Source organism: Dermacentor silvarum, chromosome 10 (assembly GCF_013339745.2).
Source record: "Dermacentor silvarum isolate Dsil-2018 chromosome 10, BIME_Dsil_1.4, whole genome shotgun sequence".
NCBI classification, from domain to species: domain Eukaryota; kingdom Metazoa; phylum Arthropoda; class Arachnida; order Ixodida; family Ixodidae; genus Dermacentor; species Dermacentor silvarum.
In genome coordinates, this window is record NC_051163.1 from 41,732,747 (window position 1) to 41,757,403 (window position 24,657).

Genomic DNA, 24,657 nt, shown 5'->3' on the forward strand with positions numbered 1-24,657 from the left:
CAGCTCAAAGCGTTGGAACCGCGTAGCTAGCTATCAGTCAACTGTCGCTGAGGCGTGAACAGAACAAAAGGGCTCTTCGCGCAACGGGCGAGGATCGACGGGCGTTATAAAAAGCAGGTGGAGAGAGGAGAGCCCAGCCTGGCTGCTGCTGGGCTTGTTGCGGATCCCTGGGGGGTACGTCACAAGTGCTCCGGTCAAACGTCACGCTCAGCCGAGGACGAAAAGGATGTGTGCTGTGCGGTGTGCAGTGTCGCGTTTTGTTGGATGACCTGCTGAGCGCTGAGGCTTTGCCACTGGGTCACTATGTGCGGTCTGGTGCTTCGCGCTTGTTGTGAGCTGCAGCATTAAAAGATTGAGTGGTATCGCATATCGTCGCCGGCTCTAAATGGCAACCGCTGAACCTCGGAGCGGCGACAGTGATGTCAGCTTCAGAAAAGACGGACGTTTCGACTGGCTCTCGTGCCAATGGATCGGCGGGCTCGAATTGCAAATGCGAGCCCGCGGCCGTGATCGTCAAACCGTCGGTGCGGACGGCGTTCAAGCAGCGGAAGTACACGATTCTCGACGGCCTGTGCGTGCTTTGCTCGGTGGGCAGCTTTCTGTTCGACACCGGCTCGGACATCTGGGTCGCTTACCGACACTACAAGGACGGCAGTTACTGGTACTTTGGGTTGACAGTCGCCTTCATCATGGTGCCCGCAACGATCATGATGGGCTTTAGCTTTAGGTGGTATTTGCTAGATCTCAAGCAGCACCAGAAGCACCCGTCCAAGCTTCAGTGGTTCGTGAGGACTGCCTTTCACTTGCTACAGCTGGGACAAGTCGTCAGGTGAGTGAATCCTTCGGTTCTAAGGAAAAACATTTTTTTGTTGCGCTGGATGTCCATCGATCAGAAACGCTTGTGTTTGGTGAATGTGCCGGGTGAAGGCCTTATATATAGGGGGTGGAAATATTTCGTAAACGGAAAAACAATAGAAGGTACTATTTATAGGTTGTTTCACTGCGCGAAGAGTGTGAAAAACCACGTCCTTGCATAATGCAGGAAGCGCCATGATAGACCTTATCAGTGAGACCTTGTGACCGCCGCGTTCGAAAGCATACCTTTATATTTGTGCTCGTTTATTGAAGTGTTACCATCAGGTAATCATTCGGTGTGATGGCCATCATCCCGAAGGCCATCGCCTATGACTCTCACACACGATAAGGAATGTATGGATAGGTTCATATGCATGTACAGTACAGTCTGTTTCACACTTAGGGGAAAACTCGGAGCGCCTTGCAATACGCTCCGAGTTTTCTCCTAAGTGTGAAACGGACTGTACATACATAGGCTGTCATGAGAGAGAACTGGTTAGTGTTATCACTGCATGTTGCCACAATTATTAATTGAACAATATACTTACTGTGTTAATTGTTATGCTGTAATTACATTAGCTATGTTGTTGTACTGCTGGTTTTGAAGTGCTTTTTTTGCTAGCAATTAAGTGTTGTTCAAATGCTGCACTAGATCTGTATGCATTGAAATTAGTGCAAAGTTTTCAGACTTTTTTTTTCATGAAAATCGTTAACACATAATTGCAATTTAATACTGGTGTCACATGACCACTTTTGATCGTGATCAAGTCCGATCCGGATAAAAATTGCTGACTGCGATTGGCTCCCTCATGAAGCTTGCGCGAAGGAGCCATTCACGACCGAGAAATTCGATCTGGATCGGGCTTCATCGTGATCAAAAGTGCACTGTGTGACACCAGTATAACGTGCACAATGCATTTCTTGCTTTAATGTGAGCAGTTTATGTCGTCGATTTATCAACTGATGCCTGCTCTACCACTCCCTGCTAATTTCACTCTTTCACTTGGCATGCTGTCTTTGGTGTTGTGTTGCTAAGCCCAAGGGCACGGGATCAAATCCCAGCTGCGGCCACCACATTTTTATGAGAGCGAAATTCAAAAACGCCTGTGCATTGGGTGCACATTAAAGAAGCCCAGCTGGTCAAAATTAATCCAGAGCCCCCCCCACTACAGTGTGCCTCATAATCAGATTTTGGTTTTGGTACATGAAACCCTAGAATTTAACTTATTTGCCCTCTTTCACGCTGCATTTGAGTGCTTTGCCACCGATGTTTCCTTTTTTCTTATGTCACAGAACTGTTTCCTCCTCATTTGGTCGACTCTCTTGCTATTCCTATGTTCAATTACAATATATATGAAGCAACGAGACATCCTGATTTAGGAGGAATGTTTAGTGCTTCTGCAGTTGTACCGCCACTGATACGTTTTGTCCGAATTTAGTGCCTCCCACTGACGCCAAGCTCGGAAGCTGCTTGTACTAGTAGCAGTCACCTATGGAAGTGCTTGTAGTATTTTCAACTTTTTCAGGTCGTTACCGGCGGCGCTCGCGCTCGACTGGCACTTATCTACGATAGCAGCAGCAGCAGCAGCAATACAGGCTTTCTATCACAGTCAAAATAAGTCGCAGGTTCAAGTTCCCAACCATTTCTATATGCTTCGGCCACTGCCTTTAGTGTCATAATAAATGGAGAAAAAGGTGGTGTTACAAGTATCGCATGACATACATGGGTGCACCAAATGCAAAACATTTAAATCAAGATAGAGAAGACATTTTCAAGACACCTCTTCTCATACAAGGTGCTGCATGCAGAGACACTACCCTCATTTCTTCTATGCTTGCACTTCTGGCCCATGCCAGTAACCAAACTCGTTTTTATGCTAAATCAGTCTGTATGTGTGGCCGTGCTGCAAGGGTGGGACGTCACTTCGATGAACAACCTGATTTGTGTGTTTTGAAACTGTCATTGCGGCAGTTATGTGATTATACCGTTCGAGCAAATAGTTGGTGTACGTATGTGCAAGTTGGTTAGGTGTTTATATTTTTGAGAAATCCCGTATACGTTGGGTTTCCTTTATAACTTCGTGTCACTCCCAGATGGATGACATTTTTTCCCTTTCATAAAAACTTGCTCCAATTCACTGAGAGCATATATGTTTGCTGTGGACACAATGTTCACTGCAAACATAATGTTCAATGAAAACCGGGGAAAGATCCTGCTGCACGGTTAGTATTGTCAGCACTGAAGTGCCGGCACTCTCAGGGAGAGGCCCTGGTGCGCAAGGCCTCTCTCTGGATCGGCCAGTGCTGAGAACATAAATGAACCATGCAGTACCCACAAACTTTTCTAGGGACAACTGATATTTTTTTGCTTTGCTTAGTGCAACTACATTGTGGTTGACAACATGGAGAAACATGATATGGTGAATGCAGGTATGTGGACGCTCTCATCTATGGCCTTAAGAGCGCCCGCAGCAAGTCGGAGCAGCGCGAGTTCTACAGACGGAGTGCGGAGGAAGACGTCGACGCCAGCATGCTGCGGCTCTTTGAGTGCTTTATGGAGGCCACGCCGCAGCTGATTCTGCAGATCTGCATCCTTGCCTAGGGACTACCCGCATCGGGAGGAAGACTTTTGGACAAGTCAGTTAGTCCCCAAAGATAGTTGTACTTTGTTTGGAAACATGCCAAGGTGGAGGGAAGAATAGTTATTGGATCATAGCACAGCTGCTTCTTTAAAAGAACAGGTGTCTTTCTGCGGTACATGAGAAGGGGCTTTCAGTCCAGTGCACCTGTGGCTTTCACTGTATGCCGGGCCCGCCACATCAGCTGTTGCCGGTCGCGCAGGTCTGAGCTAAACAGCACAGCCCCCACTGCTCAGTTGTTGGGTTTGAAATTTGCAGGGCTGCCTGTCTGTATATGTTGAAGCACAGCCAAGTAGTATGGTAGAAGGAGGCATAGTCACCATATGGGGGGGGGGGGGGCATTTGTAGGAGTGTAGGGTGGTGTGTATCGTGTGTAGGGGGTAGGCTCAAATGGAGGTATGTGTTGGTTTGTAGTTGTCGTCGTGCCACTGTCCCCTCACGTGAGAGACTCCACGGAAAACAGCAGCACTGCGAGGTTGTTTCTACAGGGCTTCTTAAAGGAAGCTTATGAAGGAACTGTGTTTATTTCGCAGCCCGTTAACCTATATTGAAGTGTGCTAATACTTCTGGTGCTAAACACTACTGTAACAGTACAAGTCAGCACCCATGCTCTAGGTTCAGCACAAATTTAGATCTCTTTTCCTTTAGCCACGAATCCATGCACACACTCGCTGCTTCATTTTTCACTAGTTTTTTGTCTGTTACACTTGCAGGGGACCCTGATCATGAGAAAGAAATTTACAGAAGAATAAAATTGGGTTGGAGTGCATACGACAGGCATCGCCAAATCCTGACTGGGAGCTTACCACTGTCGTTAAAAAAAAAAGTGCACAATCATTGCATTCTGCCGGTGCTAACATATGGGGCGGAAACTTGGAGGTTAACAAAGAAGCTTGAGAACAACTTAAGGACCGCACAAAGAGTGATGGAACGAAAAATGTTAGGCCTAACGTTGAGAGACGGGAAGAGAGCGGTGTGGATCAGAGAACAAACGGGGATAGCCGATATTTTAGTTGACATTAAGCGGAAAAAATGGAGCTGGGCAGGCCACATAATGCGTAGGTTGGCTAACCGGTGGACCATTAGAGTTACAGAATGGATACCAAGAGAAGGGAAGCGCAGTCGAGGACAGCAGAAAACTAGGTGGGGTGATGAAGTCAGGAAATTTGCAGGTGCAAGTTGGAATCAGCTAGCGCAGGACAGGGGTAATCGGAGATCACAGGGAGAGGCCTTCGTCCTGCAGTGGACATAAAATATAGGCTGATGATGACACTGGTATAACCACTGTGATATGCTTACAGGAACACTGAGAGTTGCCCTGTGAGCTTATTGACGCAGATTTTTGTACAGGATAGGACAGACAACACAAAACTATGGGCATAGCACTTTTGCCTGTTGTGTTGCATTGTCGTCTGTCCTATGCAGGCACTAAAAATCCAAGTGTTATGTATTATGTATGTATGTATTTATCAACTGTTTATGCGTGCAAGTGTAATGTACTAATTAGCCCGAACCAACGTTTTGCTTGTTGGCACAGTCACGATTATATTCCAGTTTAGTGAAAATGACTATCAAGAATAGGAGCACACATACATTGTTCTTCATTTATGCCCTTTCCTTGCATCCATGTCTTATTTGTACGGTGCTTGAAAGCGATTGGGGCATACGTGAGCACAGCCTGAAGTAATTACCTTGCAGCTCCCCATGCTAGATGCCTCGTGGCCCTCACACACAGTTATCTTCTCTCCATTAGTGGTGGCACAGAATGTGTCCATCGTGACATCCCTGGTGTCGGTGGCCTGGTCCCTGGCCTCATACAACAAGTCACTGCGGCTAGTCATTGAAGACAAGGCCAACATGCGGTGGCGTGGCGCGGCCGTCTACTTCCTCTGGCGCCTCTTTGTCATTGTGCCTCGAGTGCTGGCCCTGGGGCTGTTTGCCTCTCTGTTCCCGCTCTACATGTTCCTCGTCTGTGGACTCCGCTGGCTGATCATGTCTGCCTGGATCATCTCCATGAAGACGCAGTTCTATGAGAACAGGTCAGGGCAGCTGGCATCTTGACCTGCCCTTTGTATTCTGTTTCCTTTAGGCATAAGATGATTACTCGAAATGTTCTAGATATTTTTCCTTGCCGAAACTACTGGGTTATTTGCACGAGGCGCTGAAGGCAAACCTTGAACCTGTCAACATTGTTAGATTATCTTTGTATAAGCCTCAAAGTGTTTGTTTCATGACAAGAAATAACTTGCTTAACTTCAGCTGAAGAAATAACTTCAGCTCGAACACAGTAGGTTCGAGCTGAAGGGGCCTCACAGTTCTTCCAGTGTTCCACTTGTGACAGGTGCGGCCTCTTTTGGAGGCATCTTGAACTACTGTGGAAATATTGGAGGCCCTGTTATGCCTAGTGCTGCTGCTTGCAGCAAAGTGGATGACTGAGCTAGTTAGTGGTTCATACCGGAGAATGCCAATCCTTTGTATATGCAGTAAAAAGATTCTGCTCAGAGTCAGCATCTGTTTACGGTAGCTGCCTGCAGTGGTAACCCTCATGGGCCGCGGTGTGGATTTTCCCCTTTCATCTAACGATGCTGCTGCTACTAATCGCAGGGTGGAGGAGCTGGTGTACAACCTGGTGCTCGGTGTGGTGTTCATCTTCTGCTACCTAAACCCAGTGGACACTCCAACTCGGTTTCGCATGTCTGCCTTCTACGTGGGCACCTTCCTCGAGAACAGCGTCCTGCTCGGTGTGTTCTACGTATACAGTCCACCAGACATCTGGTACAAGGTTCCTGCAGTGCTCGGTGGAACCCTCTGCTTTTTTCTTGGCATCACCTTCATGGTAAGTGTGTGTGTGTGGGGTTTTGGTGGGGAAGAAGGGAGATGTGCTTAGAATAATCTTATAAGTGAAACTACAAATGTAAGTTACAGTTCTCAGGTAGCAAATACAGTAGAACCTCGTTGATACAATCCCATTTAATACGATTTCCCGGTGCCAGTATTCGCAATCAGGAACACAAAAAATGGCCCAATACAGTTACACACTTTTTTTTTTACCGGTTAATGTGTTCTCGGAAAACACAATCTGGTGCCACCAACGTTCAGTATGTCGCCAAGCTGCTATGGTATGATACGTTTTTCTGGCTTCTAGATCCCATGTAAACAAGAAAAGGCACGAGGCACCACAGTGCTCGCCTACCCGTGTCACACGAAAATGCCAGCACGCACTCAGTTTCCTCTCTGGTGCCAGCAAATATCCTCACGGGTCGTCGCTTGTCGCATTCACAGGATGTCATCACCAACCCTATTGACAAGCATCTTCACCTGTCTGTGCCGCAGTGTGCCTGGCATAGTGCCATTGGAAGCGTACAGCAGGCGGTGCAAACTAAGCATTATTTTTCGCTCGTATTCATGCGTCTCCCAGCTGCTCGATTTCATTTCAGTTTCCCGCCGCCGTCTTAAAACACTTCGCAACGAGAAAACGACAATGCGCGTCTCGCGCCACTCAGGCCTCACCAGCTCGACGCACGTCTTATCGCCGTCCTGTGCTCCAATTATCGGCGCAATGTTTCGCATTATGTAGATCTCAACTACAGTTGCGCGTGCCACACTTTTTAGTGACCTCAGATCGTATGTTTTCCCAGTTAGTGCATTTTTTTCTCGCCTTTTTTACCAGAACGTATGAATGGGGTTCCCCTGTAGTTCACTTCTACTAAAAGCAAAAGCTTAGCATGCAACTAAAGAAGTAAACATGAAATACAGGAGGTGATACTACTTTTGATTTCCCAAAGTTCTGTGCAGCATCAAATGTATTGTAGCGTTAACTAGCTGAGGCTAGCTAGCTCTTGACTGTTGAAGAGGGGAGAGGAGATAATATATATGCAAGCACATTGCATGTTTACATGCAGTGTAGTAATTTATATTAAGAAAGGCACAATTTTGATTGCATTTAAATAGGAAGTAGATTCACCAATGTATCTTCTCGTTGAAAGCCATGTAGACCCGAAATGGTGCGTTGCTAAAACTTTTGACATCAAACAATGACTGCGTCAGATATGGATTTTTTTTGTACAGAAAACTGAAGTAAATTTCAGGCTTCATTTAAGATTCCTTTTGCTTAAAGGGTCCCTCAAACGGTTGGGACAAATTTTGTGTACGCATAGGGTACAGCTACAGTAAAACATTCGCACCACAATTTGTGTGCAGTGTCTCATATTAAGAGAGCTACGGATGATTACAAGTTACCCTCCTCTGTAGCGATGCTTTTTCTCCTCAACTCGCTCGCCAAGCGATCGGGGCTAAGCTCCGCCTTCACTGGTTCCGCGTCATGTTGGGACGTTGTGTCTTCTACTTTCGGTTGTCTTGGAGGCAGCGCCCAGAGTCTCTACAACCTCTCCACCAGCCGCCTGGCAGTCGATCCCAAGGGATGGCTTCAAAGTAGCGTGCGTTCAAAGCATTCTGTCGTAGCTCCGAGCGTTTCCGGTATTCCGGTAACCACATTCGAGCTGGGCATTTTGACGGATGGGTGGAGGCGTAAACTAAAGCCCCTCCACACTACTATTGCTGTGATGAAGGAGCTTTAGCACAGACATACGTGAGCGGCCTGATCGGTCTGCATGGTCCAGCCACCTGGTGGTGCAGAGCTTAACCAGCCAAACAGATAGCCAATATTGCTGTAACCAAGTGCAAAACATTTTAAATATCTAGAAAAACAACGTGTTCACGATTACGCTAATGCCAAAAATTTACACCAACAGCAAAGTAGAATACACTTGATTACTTCTATATTAGTTCTGTGTTTGGTTGAGCTCTGTGCCACCAGGTGGCTGCACCGTCCAGGCCATTCACGTTTGCGCCTCTGCTCATACCGTAAAACGCCCAGGCATAGTCAGCTTGAGCTTGCGTTCACCCAAATACCGGACACGCGAAACACTATTGTGGTACTATATAGTAATCCTTCGGTGTGAAGTGACAGCCGCAGACGCGTAGATGCTGGCGCCAATCAGATACCGACAACCAGCGCTGCAGCCACTTAGCTCGCATGTTTGCCTTGCAGAGGAACATGATGTAGCAGCTTGACATGTCGCCGATCGCTACATTTGCAGCCCACAGCGCAAGAGCGAACCATGGTGCTCGCGAAGAGACAGATCGAGACCAACACAGACCGCGCAGCTCGTGTCAACACGGAGCATGTTGTAATACAGGCAGACGACACTTGCTTTGCTGTGTGCCGGAAGTGCTTTCAAGAGTGCATTGATACATTGTCCTTGTGCATTCTCTTCCTGTTACTTTCGTTTTGTAGGAACAAATTAACTAACATTTCAGTTATTACGAACAACATTTGTTCACCATAATGTTGGAAAAATTATTGATGGCGTGCCCTGGGCAGCCAATCAGATAGCTCGCCCTACTGACGTCACATGGTCAAATTGTGTCACCTGGTCAAATTGCGTCACCTGGTCTGGAACGGCTCAAAACTGAGCCAATTGGCGTGCTACGACCGGTAGCAATGTGCCTTTTTAAAACCTTATAATAAATTACATGCTTTACACGGAGCACTCAGGTGCGTCAATTAATGACCATAAGGACCTATCCTTATGACTCAGTACGTTTGTACAAATCATCAAAATCGTTTCGGGGTCCCTTTAAAGGGACACTAAAGGCAAATGTTATGTCCTCGTGGACTGTTAAAATACTATTCCAAAACCCATGCAGCACTTGTTTCTTGTCAAGAAAATACTTACCGTATTTTCCGGGCTATAAGTTGCACCTTTGCAGTATAATTTGCACCCTCCTTAAAACGACAGTCTTTCAGAAAAAAAATTTATATAAGTCGCACCGGTGTATAAGTCGCACCGGTGTATGAGACGCACCTGTTCGTTCGGCAAGCGATTTAAAAAATTAGTGACGTTTCACTCCGTGACCGCGGGTCACGTGCAAGTGTATGAGGGCCGTTCCTATATAATTGCGATAGCAACGATATGGGCACTCCAGGCTCATTTCTGCAGTCATGGTCGCCGTGATGTTTCGTATAAAGTCCAAGGGCGAGGACATTGTCCCCGCGCTCCGTACACTATATGTGCAAGTGAAAGCGTGGGATGGTGAGCCGAATCGCGCTCAAGGGAGGAAAGCGGGAAGGCAGCGCGGGAGGGAGGGTGGCTTGTACTGTTGCAACTGTGTAGTATGCGCAGCGGCACATGCCATATCTTGAAAGTCATTTGCAGATGCGACTGCGGGGTTGGTTGACTCACGGTTGGCCTGCCACCGCATGCGTTGCTGTTTCGTCCTCGCACGGTGCTCGGGAACTCGATCACGAGAGGAACCCGGTGCCTTGATAGCTCGCACAGAACTCGTAGCAATTAAGTGGCAGAGGAGGTGTCACCTTCTACTCGCTTGGGAGGCGGAGAGTTGCGTACATGCGCTACTCTCAATGGAGGAGAGACGACTGGCAGCACAGCGGACAAGGATTTAATATGTACAAGGACGATAAAAGCACGCGGCACACTAAACTAAAATTATAATTCAACAAAAGTCTTCACTCAAACTCAAACAACAAACTCAGATTAACTACAAACTACTTAAACAGAATTATCTCAGTTTCAGAGCCTAGCTCCGCCACAGTGCCATGATCGTCAGAGTCTGGCCACCCTGAAAGTCAGTTAGGCCGATCGCACAATTGCAGATGTGCGACTAACCGGAGATTTCAACCTGCCAAATATCGGGGTTCTTCGTATCCAATTCAGAGTGCAGAAAGTGTTATGACTGATATAGCTTTTACCTTTGACGTTCACTTGATTCAAGGCCTGCCACTCATGTAAAGCATGACCACAAAGCAGTTGTCCTGACGTTGAAAAGTGCTTTAGTCAATCGAACCAATAAGGTTCAATATTTTCCAAATTTTTTGACTGTATAATAGATGTGCTGTTTCGTCCTCGCACCTCTGGCTTTTTTTCAAAGGCCTCATTCTTGGTGTGGGCGCTCGTGAAGAAGTCCGAGCGCCGTAACCCATGGATTACGCGGGAGACGTTACAGATGAGGCGGAAACTTAAGCTCGATAAAGGACGGCGAAGAACTGAAAGCCGATATTGATAACTTGTCCGAAAAACTCCACGAAAAGATTGTCAACGATAAAGAGTATTATCACAGCACATTACTACCAGACTTTATCAGATCATCTCCCGAGAAATTCTGGAGGGTTGTGACGCCGGCCTCTTCATCTTCCGACACCTTTTTTATAAACGGTGAAAGTGTGCGGGATGAGAAAACAGTGTGCTCTGCTTTCAATAACCATTTTAAGAGTGCTTTCACAAGTGATGACGGCTGTTTGCCATGCTTTTCTGCTGAGCTGCCTTCCCTTCCCGAAATTGTTGTTTCAGAACAGGGCATTCTAAATTTATTGTTAAAGCTTGACATTAAAAAATCTCCAGGGCCAGATGATATTCCGAACTGTTTTCTAAAGCGTTATGCTGAATGGTGTGCCAAATACCTGTACATTCTATTTGCGAGGTCAATCAACGAAGGATCATTACCGGAAGACTGGAAAATTGCTAGAATAAAACCTTTACATAAGTCAGGGGATAAATCTTGCATCAAAAATTACAGACCGATTTCATTAACTTCAACATCTTGTAAGCTCTTAGAACATATAATTCATAAACATATAACTGGTTTTCTAGACGAACATAACGTTTTTACAAACATGCAGCATGGTTTTAGAAGTGGCCTTTCGACGACTACTCAACTAGTTGAAATCATACATGACTTTGCTAGCACTGTAAACAATGGGAAACAAACAGACGCGATATTCATGGATTTCAGCAAGGCGTTTGATAGGGTGTCTCATGTTAAATTGCTTCATAAGCTAGGAGCTGTGTTTAAAAATGATAAAATATTAGCATGGATTAAAGCCTACCTTACAAACCGCCATCAGTTTGTTACTGTAAATAAAACAACCTCTGATATTGCTGCTGTCAATTCTGGCGTCCCACAGGGATCCGTTCTTGGCCCCCTTTTCTTTTTGATATATATAAATGATATTGTCACTAACCTCTCTGTTAAAATCAGGCTTTATGCTGACGACTGCGTTCTGTACAATGAAATAACAACGGAAGAAGACCAACTCAGGTTAAACAGGGACTTTAATAAGGTAGTTCAGTGGTGTAAACAATGGCAAATGTGCATTAATTTCGAAAAAACAGTATATATGCGGATAACTTTAAAAAAGAAGCCACTGCTATATCGCTATGGCACAGACAACGCTTTTTTGTCAGAGGTAACGCAATATAAGTATCTTGGCTTGTACATAACAAAGGATCTTTCCTGGTCAAAGCACCTTGACACAGTAATAGCAAACTGTCGCCGCAAATTGTTTTTTCTAAGACGCGTATTAAAATCCTCCACGCCAGCAGTACGTCTATTGGCATACAAAACACTCGTCCGCCCCGTTTTAGAATATGCTGTAGTTATATGGGACCCGTTCACTAAAAGCGATATTGAAAAGCTAGAAAGCTTCCAGAAAAAAGCAGTCCGATTCATCTACAATACATATGGGCGTAGTTCTGTGACTAACCTTTTATCTCGGAGCGGCTTGCCTTCTATAAGTGCTAGAAATCGTGTATGTCGTTTAAAATTCTTTTACCAAATAATAAATGGTCAATACAACATCGACACGTCTCACATTATCGCCTATACAACAGGTTATGCTACAAGACAGCGACACTCACTATCTGTAACTCCATTTACAACACGTGTAAACTGCTTCAAGTATTCATTTTTTCCTAGAACAATAGTAGATTGGAATAAGCTGGCCGATAAAACTGTAACACAGGACTCATTATCACTTTTCGAAACTTATCTTTAATAAAAATCATTTTGTAGTTGCTGAAATTGTTAGTGATAGCACTGTTTCACTGTTTGATTAGAAAATCGCTGAAGTAACGTTTCTCTTTCCGTCTTTTTTTTTTTCCCTTTTATCTGTTCGCTTGTGTGAAGCGCTTGTTTTTGCGCTTGTTCTGGCCTAACTGCGTCACAATCAGGGAAATGCGGATTCTTATGTCGGTTTGAAGTTCTTGTAGAGTCCACGTCGATCTCATCCGAAGCTTTGTGGGTGCCGTAGTTGCCGACGCTTCGCGGTTCTGTCGACCTGGCCGAGAACGTGGCTGGTGCCACGGTAGCCGCCGCTGACGTGTCATTCGCCGGGTTAGGCCTCGCGTCTTGTTCGTTCGGGTTGTCGCTGATGCCGTAAATTGCCGACGACTCGCGGTTCCGTTGACCTGGCCGAGTGCGTGGCTGGAGCTCCGGTAGCCGCCGCTAACGTGTCACTTGCCTAATGAAGTGTTCTTCGGCCTCCGACGATCTGCGTGGCGGCCCGTTAGCACGGTGATTATCGGTTGAACAGGCTTGGCCGAGGAAGAGGGACTCTCGAGAAGAAGACCAGAACCACCGTGAGCAGCAGCGGCCAGTCCCAGGAGCTTCGCCCGGACGTCTCCGAGGGCTACAGCTACGCCTGGGCCTTGCCAGCCTCATGACTTCGTGGCCGGGTCCTCCGCTCTCCCGTCGTCAGAGCATGGCTGACGAGGCGACCTTCCAGCTCAAGAACCCCGTCGATAATAATGTTCCGTTGCTTCTCGCTCGCGGATTACGCCTCGGTTCAGCAGTGCCTCGAGCGCTCGCGCCGTTCGGAACGCTCCGCGAGCTTCGTCGTTCGTCTTTTCTCGCCACGGGCGGCCTCTTACATGTGACAGGAGGTCAACCTAGTGTGCTTCGCGTGGCCATAGCTTCCAATCCGATTTTGCATGGATTTTCCCTGGAGAAAAAAAAAAAAGAAAGAAGTACATAAGTTGCACCATTCTATAAGACGCACCGACGAAAAATTAAGGAAAAAACTTTGACTTATAACCGGAAAATATGGTAGTTTAAGAGAGAATCCCATCTGAAGGGTCCGCATACCTTTAGTGCAATTCAAATCGCCCACCGCTGGAGTGGGGACATTGCATACGCCATCATCGCCCTTTGATGTAGTAGAACGGTGAGTAGAACGGCACCCAACAAATGGCGCTATGGTTCTTTGTACAATACACAACCACGTGGCCATGGAGAAACCCAGCCAAGACGGACCATTGGATTCGCCACAGCAGCTGCTCTTGGTCAAGTGGTGTGGACCGTTTGGGCATTCCGCAGCATCACATGGATGTGGAATTCTCTGCTACTTGCAGTTTGTGCGAGTTTAGGCATCAGAATTTCAGCTTTCATTCTTCTTTATTTGCGAGTAGTATTGAAAGTTCTGCTATTCCTAATCACAAAGCACAGTGTGAAATTCAAGAAAAGATGCTAAATTCTTTTCAGTAATACTGGGGAGTCAGTATGACTTCATAAGCAAGGGTCAGGTGTTGAACATGTAGAGTTTTGGATACCCTCATAAGGCCTAGATTCACTTCGCAAGTGTATCTACATAGTGCTTGTTATCGCAGGTGATCTACTATCTTCTCCTCCACCCTACGGCCAGCATTCCACTGGTGCTGCGTCGTAACCAGTGTCTTCCGTTGCCACGGGCGCAGATCCACGAGGAGATACTCAAGGCCAACTCACTTGAGAACGACATGGCCAGCCACCTCGAATCTCTCACCACACAGTCTCCGCCCAGTGAAGACGACTGCAGCTGTTCCTGCAGAACAGACAGTAGCGCACATGACAGCCACAATAAGGTTGACATTTAACCAAGAGTGCCAATTAGGTCAGGGCCATTGGTGGAAAGTTTGCGTTGCAGTGACGGAATAGTCACTGATAAGGTGGCTTTTCTGTAAAGCTTAGTTGCCTAGTGGCTCAGCATATGGAGAGATTTTCACAAAATTTCACGCAATAGAATTGACTTGTCCGCCTTCAATACTTGACTACACAATGCTTGACTTGTCTGCTTTTTCGAAATGGAACTGCCACATAGCCCCACATGGAAGGAGTTGGATAACACCAGCAAGTACAAAACAAGCCAACTTGCGACTGGCTGTGTCTTGACATGGCTGAGCCAGAGTGGTTGCCTCATTCACAGAAACGTGGCTTTTTTCGCCTCCTAAAGTATTCCCATAACACATATCTGTACAATGTTCAGCACAATTTCCTGAATGTAATGCACCTTTTTTTCTCTGTTTTATATTTAGAAACAAAGAGCACGCAATTTTTTTTCCCCTACAAATTTCACTTTTCACATTGGCTTTTGCTCCACCATCATACGATTAGGCTTTGCAGAGAAACCACCTTGCCAGTGACTTGCATCACTAAAACGTAAACATGGTAACGTCAAAAAAGAAGTTTGGCTGCAGTGTGCGTGACAGTAATGAGACGGACCTGTTATCAACAGTCACTGCAACGACCTCAGCAATGTATGACGCAGTCACCGATGACAATGACCGTCAATTTAGTAGCGGGTGCATTGAATGGTTCCACTAGTCACCATGCAGCAAACACTTTTGGGGGCGGCCTTGTGCCACTATGTTTACGTTCAATTCACTGATGGAAGCAGCTGAGTATATCCGTGCCACTGTAGTTCCTTGCTGCTGTTGCTTGGGCCAGAGTTTCAGGCCGCATGCAGTGTTTGACGACGACGGTGTTCGAGATGAAGGATGGTTGCCGCGTGTCTTTCTCTTAAGACCCCCTTGTACAGCCTGTCGTGTTGTGGGTCAGCACCTATAGCCTGCCGAGTTTTTAATAACATAGCTCGAGCGTCGACCGCATGGGATGTCAGTGCCTCATGACGGTGAGAAGCGGCGAGATTGGCAATATTGCATGCATGCACACAAAGCACTCTCCAGTGTAAGCGTCGTCTGCTACGTTATTCGCTTCATGAGTGTACTTGCCCTATTTTTGTTATTTGCGAGGCCCTGTCATTCACAGACAATGCCTCATATGTGCCAATAACTTCCCTTTCTTGTATTTTTTTTTTAGTTCCATGGCACATGCATGGGTCCAGCAATATGAAAGAAATATGGAAAGCACATTGCAGATGTCACATCATAGCCATGGAAGTGCTGTTCTTCACACCGGATCTTTTGTAAACAAGACTGCGCAGATAACCCTGGCAAGGTGTGTGTCCTTCTGAAGCGATAAGGGTAGCAGAGGATGCTTGCACTAAAGTGTGCTTTGCATGTATGCACCTACTATCACCGCTCTCAACACATCTTGCTGGTATAAGCCGCCGAAATGCTGCATGGTCGAAGGTATTATTAAAGATCCGGGAGGCTGTACTGCTGGATTTGCTGCCACTTCGAACGCTGCTAGTTTTAACAGTTAGAAGCATTAGTTGCACTCAGATAACTCGTGATTGTGCCTCAGCTTTCTTATTGCACTGCACTCACTTGCCACTTAGTTTATATTTAGTGAATTTCGGTGCATTCAAAACTCAGTGCAATGAACCACAACTTGCACAAACTGCAAATGCATGATAAAACCACTTTTTTTTATTATTTATTTATTTCCTGATCCGAATTCAATTGAGCACTGTGTGCCCTTTTCTGCATTTTAGCAAGGGGATCTTGTTTTGCAGTTTCGATTTAATGACGTCTGTGCTAATCACTTGCACGTGCAGGCACTCACAAAAGTTTACGGGACAAGGGATTTGTGAGAAAACTGAATTCCCGTGTTGCCTGGGCCCATAGCCTTAAATTTAAAGTTTCAGCGTGTGTCCTTGTGACCTGAACAGTGATTCATTAAACTAGGCGTGCCATGCTTTAACAGAGCGGAGATTCAAATGTATCGTGGAATCCGTGTCCCGTTAACTTTTGTGGCCAACTGTACCTAAAGCTTTTGTGAAAGAGAGAGGGAGAAACGTGGTGGAAAGGCAGGGAGGTTAACCTGCCTTTTGTGAAGAGTACAAAGGCACCATTGGGCAGGGAATTCATCATTTGTGCACATTCTTATGCACACAAATATTGACAGTGTGGTAATTTTTCGCTGCTGAGACACGGAGACCTCGACCTAGTGAAATTTGCAAACACTATTAACAAAGTTCTTCACTGTGAGTATAATTTTGTTGTAGTATTGAGGTTCGGGTCATGTACTCGTTATGAGGTGCTTTATGTTGAGGCTGTAAGTAATTGTTGAGCATTGCTAGTAGTATGTGCCCACACCTAATCCTCGAGATTGCCTCGTCGTGAAGTGAGAGCGTCCGTTCATTTTTTAAACTTCGTAGAGAATTAGAAAATTTTGATGAGAGCCAGTAACCTCTGATGATGGGAGCTACTTGTGGTTTTGAGTTTGTTGGCAGCTCCTAACTAAAGAACGGGCGATGGTTTGTGTGTTTATAGCTTGGTAAAAGCAGTCTTTATGGGTATTCATGGATCATGTGTAACAAGCTACACTACATTCAGGTTCAATAGTGCAATGCTTGTATTGCAACTAGTACTTCAAAGTATAAAGCACTAAAAAATGTCACCTAATGGGAGTACGAGTGAAAGTAAAGGTACTTGAGAGTCGATGCATTTACAGAAATGAAAGCTAGCTTATTTTCAGATGTCATGCTCTAACGATTTTGCAATTGGGGATACGTTTTTCATATTTCATGGTGATGTCAATGACACATCACATTATACATGTGATGTGACATTACATGACAGAAGGAATTTTTTTTCACTGCCTGCTTGAGAAGGCTTCGATGCCCAAATGAAGTTCTTGCAGAGTGTGGCTTTGAAGGCAGCTGTCACAGTGAATTTTGTTGTAAAACAAAAGGAAGCGGTCTTGTTCGCGTCGCAGTAATGATTAGAGAGTTTTAGCATACCACCATTGCTGCCACTTCATGCACCTGCCAGATCTACATTTGTTAGCTAAGATGCAGCCAGCGTGAGCGAGATGCAGCTTAGCAAGTGCGTGCAAAGTTGGCATGCAGCGAGACAGTAGCAGTAATGGTAGATCAGTAGCGGCGTGCTAAAAATCTCTATTCAAAGGTCACGGATGCCCATAGTTAACTCATCTTGCACATTATTTTTTCCTTCCCCAAATTGTTGAAAGAACTCCCAACACTGCACATTACATCTGTGCAAATACGCTTGACCCTCAATATAATGGACACAGATATAATGAATTTTTTTCTATGTCGAAGTAAATCAAACTTTTCTTGTTGATAGCATTATGTTCAATGAATACTGAACATAACGAGTATTTTCATGTCAGGATGTGACTTTGTTATAACGATGTTTGACAGTAATTACTTAGCTGACACTGGATGCCAGCTGAAGGGTGACTTCCAATGCATTGTGGTAATTAGGTGAAGTTGGGTTTTAAGCAATTTTGGGAGTCCGTTGCCCAGAACTGGCCATCTAGTCATCCTCTATGGCCCTGAGTTTGCTAAGCTTTAAAATCTGCTTAATTTGTTTTGGGTGTCTCTTGTATCTTTTTTTCTTCTTCTTTCCACGATATATATTTTAACTTTTTTGCTCCGAGTCTTGAGCTTAAAGTGTTTTGGGTGGTTACGTTATGTAAGTTTTGTTTTGCTACTCATTGCTTAGTTGAACAAACATTCTTGAACACTTTAGAATACATTTTAAGGCTTGGATTTATATATCAGAGGAGTGTTTCTTGTCAGAGCATTTACATAAGTGGAATTGATTCCACAGAAGTGGCTTTCTTTAACACATTGTTGAACACAGACAACGGTCTTCTGATAACAGTGGCGAGGACCATGTGGGTGGAAGTAGCTTTCTTATCGTCGTTTTGATAGCAGTAAATCCACCCTTAATGACTCTTGCCACGAATTTTTCATTTTTTTAATGTGCGTGTGTGTGTGTGTGGAATAATCGGAGTGCTAAGAGACATACGTATAGTCCAAGCCGTGATAACAAGAGAACGCCCGGTTGCAATCTATCTTGGAAAAGTCGCCAAGTTATTTCTCTGTTGACTAATAAACCAAACAATACTTTGTTTAACTGAACACGAAAGGAAGAAATGCCACTGTAGGTTCTCTTTGAGCTGAAGATAAAGGAACATTGGAAGTTTGTTCATGGTGCCAGAAGTTCATCCTATGTTGAATCAATGGAAGACTAAAAGGTCCTGAACAGCTGAGCCTGCTGAACATACTGTGTAACAGAGGTCATCCCAAAGGGTGATTATTAATGTGCCATTGAACACTGTGCTATACAGTAGTAATACCAGTAACAGTTTGTTTGGCTTGTGTGTGATGACAATGTGCCAATAACTGTGTCATTTGCATATTGTGTTTGCATCAACACATGCCTCTGTATTCAAGGGTGATTGTTAATGTTTCAATGCCTGAAGTGTCTCGACATTGCCAAACTATGCATAAGATTGAGGAGCAGAGCGTTGAAACTCACAAAAATGGGTTGCCCAGATTTTCTAGTTGACTAGTGCCACTGCGTACAAGTGTTGTTCTTGCGTAATTGTTTCTCTATATTTAGGTTTGTCTAAGGGCACTCTGTGTAATTTGTTATAGCTGGTAGTAGTGTTAGGAGAGGTGTAGAAATAATAGTAATTTGTCTACAAAAGCAGTGCTGATATACTTAATGCTTCACTGTAGTACTACTTAGCCAAGATAGTTAAATGCACATTTGTTTTGGCCAACTTGCACGGTATCGAATTAGCTTATCTTTTCAGTCGTCTTTCACAGCTGCATGAACAACTCAGTGATAGGTTATTAAGAACCGATCATTTTTTGTTGCGTTATGATGAATGTGCTGAAAGATCTCCATTTAGACACAAACCGAACTGCCAACAAGTGTTGCCAAAGCAAAACAGTGCAATATTGTATTTGTACAGGTAGCTATTCACTTTGGCAATTTTAATAATACAAAGTGCACAGTTTTCCAAGAAGTCACACAATCTCCGTGAAACAAATAAAACAAACATGCCACATGTGGTCTCACCCCTGATGCAGGCCTACTTATCGTAGGATGCAATTGTTCCTGCAATATGTATCTATATCTGTGATAACTGAGAGCAATTCCAACTGTTAAAAAAACTTAGAGCAAGTGTTTATTTGTTAAATTTAAAAGACATTTGTTTACCTAGTTTTTAGAGGTTTTTTTGTGTCTGTTGTGTTTGTTGCCTTGTTATAACCTTGGCATTTATCTGACACACAAGGTACAGAGATTTAATAAATAGCTTTTGTTAAACTTGCTTTTGTTGTCTTATGAATTACACATGTGAGGAGTTCTCGAAAACACGACTCAGTTCTCATTACGACAGCGTATGCTTATGTGTGCCTTTTTTTTCGTATTCTGGTGAACCTCCATGGTATATGACTAAATACTAGCTGCGCAAATGAAAACAAATGCTCAAATGCATCATTGTATTGTCGAGTGCCCTCATGCTCATTTGAGCATTATGAATATGTCCTGACCGTGGCTGAAACATCAGTTTGCGTTCATCTGAATTTGTGTTTTTGACAAGCATTTCGCAAACATCCATCCAGTGGTACAGTGCCGTCCTGCTTAAGCCTTTTCTGTTTTTTTTTTTTTTTTTCCCCACATTGTTGTTTTAGGTGCTAATATATCCTCGTGCAACTCCTCGTACATTATAATGCACTTTACCTTCAATTCTTGTCAATGTTAACTGCGAAGCGACTGCGCAATATATTCATCCCAGTTATAAAGCCGGATGCGTGTGGAAGTGCATGGATATGGTTAAAGCATATCCTTGCTGCTAGCTTTCGTGAAAATTGACACCACTGGGATTTAGACCGTTGTGTCACTGTCAGACGAAGAAAAGCAATCGTGAAGTGTGTTTTGAATGCAGTGAGTTGACATGAAAATCTAAGAAGCAGCATCAACATGCCACAGCAGTGTTACACCATCTTTTCTGTGTTTAGGCCCAGGAAATTGATTTTCACATCCAGGAATGTGAGGGGACAGTTATTTTCTCTACGTACGTGGAGATGCTGCATTCAACTCCTAATACGGGTACTTAAAAAAAAAAAAAAAAGATTCCTTCATGCCTGTAACACACAAGTCAGTAATAATAACTGACTTAAAAAGCAGTTATGTCCTCGTGTTTTCTTCAGTTGTGAGGAAGATATGGTTTAGAAGATTTGCATCTCCACTGCGGGAGCCAATGTTTCGAAAAAAAGAAAAAAAGGTTTCGGTTACCCGGATGAAGTCGAGCCCATTTAATGAAATGTTGGCTTGAGGCTGAGGCTTTGCTCGTTTGCTCATTGATCACTATAAAGTGTGCATCATGAATGGCCATTTTTTATCTACTAAAAATCACACACATATCCAAACACAATGTTGGAATCTAAATGACGCGAACCTTGTTTGAGTTAGTCAGGGGGCAGCATTGACACGAGCACAGCCTTGTCGCCTGTCGCTTTTAGATGTCTACATCACAAGGACAAAGACAGTGTATGATGCTCATCGAGAGAAGAATGTATATGAGAGGCGTATGCGAAGAGAACTATAACACATATTTAGATACATTTAAGGCTCCAAACCCCTTGCATAACAGTGGGCACACACCTAGTGCCGAAGTTGTCTACTAAGCCAGAGAGCAGCCAGCAGCAAGTTGTCTACTCAGGCCCATACCGAGTGGCCCAAGTCATCTGTGTATTTTATTTAGCAAGGAAACAACAATGAATGCTAAATCTGGGGAATAGGCAAGAAAAGCAATTTGCTGTAGAAACATTCACTCGAGGTTTCCTTTGGATGCTTTCATGTCCCAAAATTGGACACAGGTGCGGAATTTGGACATGCTGGGGATCAACTCCCTACATCCGCAAGGCATACTTTGGATTGTCGCAATGTAGTTTAATTTAGTGTGGTTGATGTCAAAGCTTGTGGCAGGGACATTTGTTTTCGTAATTTCTTAAATAAAAAGATGGTGGCTTAATTGCTTCAAAAGGCACGCTTGCGTCAGTTGCAATCAAAATTGTAGAAGCAGCACTGGGCATACTGCAGGCTACTTAATTTTCGCTCCCGAGACCCGCAAATGGAAAGTTTGTCCAACGTATTAGACAGCGGGCTCCTGGACACTACAGCTATGCAAGCAGCTTTCACCCAATGAAAAGCCACTCTTCAGCTTGTACTAGGACCTGTGGCGCAAAGTAGCAAGTATGGTCAAACCACATAAAGCCAACAGACAATGAAGCCAAGGAAAGCATCGGGTCAGTATGGTCAAAGCCATATATGTGAGAACACTTCATTTGTAGGACATCTTAATCATGCCCCTGTATCCGTATACCATTTTTGGGACAAATAGGACATTCGCCGGACGTCAAGTTTCGGATATACTACCATGGATGTCCCTAGGACATCGCCCACATATGGCCCAAGATTATCCCACTTGGACCTTTTTCGGTATGCACATGAATATTTGTCCTCCAATCGGGGCTTTTTCTTTGAGTTTCCTTGTAACAAAATTATGTTTTTTGGCTTGTTCGAATTACAAACCGAAGCTATTATGTCGCAACCTCGTGTGTACGTGGTTGTGTATACGTCGGAAGGCCTAGAAGAATAAGGAATATGCTACACTTCCGCGCACATGCGTGTAATCTATGCACACTACTAATAGCTGCTCTTGTTGCATGGGCATCTGCATGAACCTGTTGCATCTGTCACACATGTGCTGCGAATGTAATAAGTATATACATTAATTATAGCAAACACTGCAAAAGGCCCTGGCATATGTCCGTAAAAGGTACTCGGCATGTCACGATGATGTCACTCGCGGACATGTCCTTCCGTGTCCTACGTACACGGAAAGTAAGGCCAAACGATCATGTGAGGGACGTCTGCAGGACGTATTCACCACATCTCTAGGATATCCATGTCCTGGCAATGAATGTCTACAGGATATCCATTGGATGTCATTGTTGTCATTGGGATTGTTTCCTACCCCCAGGAGTTGTCAAACTATTGGCATTTAGTGCAACTGCGTTCTGCGACGACTTTCAAAGTATTACACAGATCAAGACGTATTTACACGAGCATTTTTCTCATGCGCTAAACACGCTCTAAGCTTTTTTTAGCTGTAATAGCGCAAATACAAAACAGAAATGCATTTAGCGCTGAGTATCCTTTGCAAGAAAAGAAAGACCTCCAGGGGCCTCTAATACTAGTACCAGACCTCAGTGCCGTGCAGAAAACCAAAGGTTCGAAAAGAAATTTTTTTTTATAAACATTCGCACTTTTTTGGCTCTCAAATTAGCATTGCATACGCTCACCAGGAATAGGCAACAGAAGTAGTCTCTGGAGGATATTCAGAAGAGCTAAAGGTTATTTACAACAAGTGTGTTAGTAATTTATGGCTCAGAAGGCAGAGGTGAGCTTGTAACCCTTCCTCCGTACTCTAACTACATTGTACAAGTATTCTAGTACACTGTACTCTAACGCCGTACGTTAAAAAGCATTTGTGTGGTGTGAGCGCATGTATGCGTGCGCAAGCGCGTGTCACCGAAACCGAAACTAATTTTTAATAAAAGTATGTAAGGAAGCTGCGTATTTCAAGGAGATAAGAAAGATGATTCTTTTATTTTATGCTTAGCTTTTGTAAGAAGGCTACGTAGACTTTGATGACGAAGATAACAGGTGAGAGAGGCCACGAAAGAGGCAGAGGAAAATCGGCCATCAGCAGTCGATCCGAAATCCGACTTTATCCGAGAAACATGGCGTCTCCCATGTGGTGAACGTGCTTGAGCCTCGATAACCTCGTCAAGAGCGGTCAGTGTAATTATTTCCAAGCTCTCGTCTCTAGCACAACGTGCAAGTCTGTTCGATACCTGACGCAGTCGAGATCCGGTGAGAAGACAGCCGCGTTTTTCGCCATGCCTCGCATCAAGTACGTTGGCTACCCGTCCCCGTACCTCGGCAAGCACTTGCTCTGGCTGCTCGGCAACCTCAAGAACTTCGGCGTCGGCCGCGTCGTGACGCGAACCGGGTTCGAGCGCTACCCGGAGCCGTCGTACTACGTGATCACGAAGGTCGTGCCGTACATGGACGACGCCAACCAGTACGGCGACGTCTGGGCCGAAACCGTGTACCGGGGCCGCCGATTCGGGGTCGTCCAGCTCGAGTCGCCCCAGGTGCCCGACTACAAGTTGGTGCCCAAGAGCGAAGAGGACCGACTCCTGTCGCTACCGGTCGCGGACCACGTGCCCAAAGTCCTGCCCCGCTACCTCAAGATGCCGCCGTTGATGCGTATAGTCGCCGAGCGAGACCTTAAGGCTAAGGGCATCGACGAGGACGCGGAGCTCAAGTTGCGGGCCGTCTACACCAGCTCCGACATGATGACCTATCGCATCGCGGAGGAAGGGGAAACGCCGGACGTCGAACACACCGACATGAGGGATTACATCGCCGAAAAGTTTCGACAGGGCATCAAGGAAATTTAGGACCTCATCTCCCCCCTCTTCATCCGGTGCCGTGTTTTTGAAGGGAACACCATGTGGCGCCCCTGTATATAAACGCGTAGATATATGTTGAAATTACAAATCCTGAATGAAACATTGTGTGCGTACGTTCTCATTCAAGTGTTTAGAGAAGCACTTTACGAAAGCTGCCTAGGCAGTGGTGCTAATATTCTACAGGACGTGGTTGCTAAACTACGGTGGTTAACCACACAGTCTTTTCAAACGAATAAGGTAACTAGTCGGGCTATCAGTAAGATCTTTACAGTGCCTGCGCCTTAGAGCACATTTTGTGTTGTGCAAAGGCATAGCAAGCACTGACTTCGAATAGCACATCAGCGGAATGTGCCTCTGAAACATTCATATTTTGTGCGTCGTGCTACATGTACAGATAAACTAGCAGGGAGAGTTGTGTTGAGCCTGAAATTATACATGGTAAAAGAAGAAAGCACTGTCAGTGGTGCTCAGTAGTTGTGGATAATAGGATAATGACATTAGCCGGATGTCTCAGAGAGATTGCATAAGGGAAAATCTAGACACGTATGTGATATTTATATTAATTATTAACTCGAAAATAAGCTGTCCAATATTGCTGTAAATATAAGAGATCGGTATGAACAGCCTGCTGGTTCAAGTATTTTGAAGTTTCGTTTGTGTAAAAGTTTTATTTCTTTGGAGGGAAGAAGCTGGGAAATGGGTCGGGCTCTTTATAACCAGAACGGGAATATACTTACATTCACGTAAATCACGCAACGTAGTTGGCTTTGCAACGAGGCAGTATTTTGCTGATATTGCCACAGTGCTCGCACGAGTGGCCACAAGTCGACAGCA

General features: G+C 44.9%; 2 protein-coding genes across 2 annotated transcripts; both read left to right on the top strand.

The window, feature by feature from the left end:
- Positions 1-177: 177 nt before the first annotated feature.
- LOC119431480 (XK-related protein 7) lies at positions 178-19,603 on the top strand. The gene is given in 6 exon segments (XM_049657733.1): positions 178-829; positions 3,286-3,454; positions 3,456-3,492; positions 5,248-5,533; positions 6,099-6,330; positions 13,958-19,603. Coding segments are annotated over 6 exon segments (1,380 nt in total). The 5' UTR covers positions 178-419; the 3' UTR covers positions 14,204-19,603.
- A 3,440-nt stretch (positions 19,604-23,043) lies between these two features.
- On the top strand, positions 23,044-23,915 carry LOC119466472 (uncharacterized). The gene has a single exon (XM_037726984.2). The coding sequence runs from the start codon at positions 23,245-23,247 to the stop codon at positions 23,809-23,811; it is 567 nt and encodes a 188-aa protein (XP_037582912.1). The 5' UTR covers positions 23,044-23,244; the 3' UTR covers positions 23,812-23,915.
- The last annotated feature ends 742 nt before the right edge of the window (positions 23,916-24,657 follow it).

Excerpts from the sequence above, each read along its gene's own strand:
- LOC119466472 (XM_037726984.2), top strand. The coding sequence starts at position 23,245 with ATGCCTCGCATCAAGTACGTTGGCTACCCGTCCCCGTACCTCGGCAAG.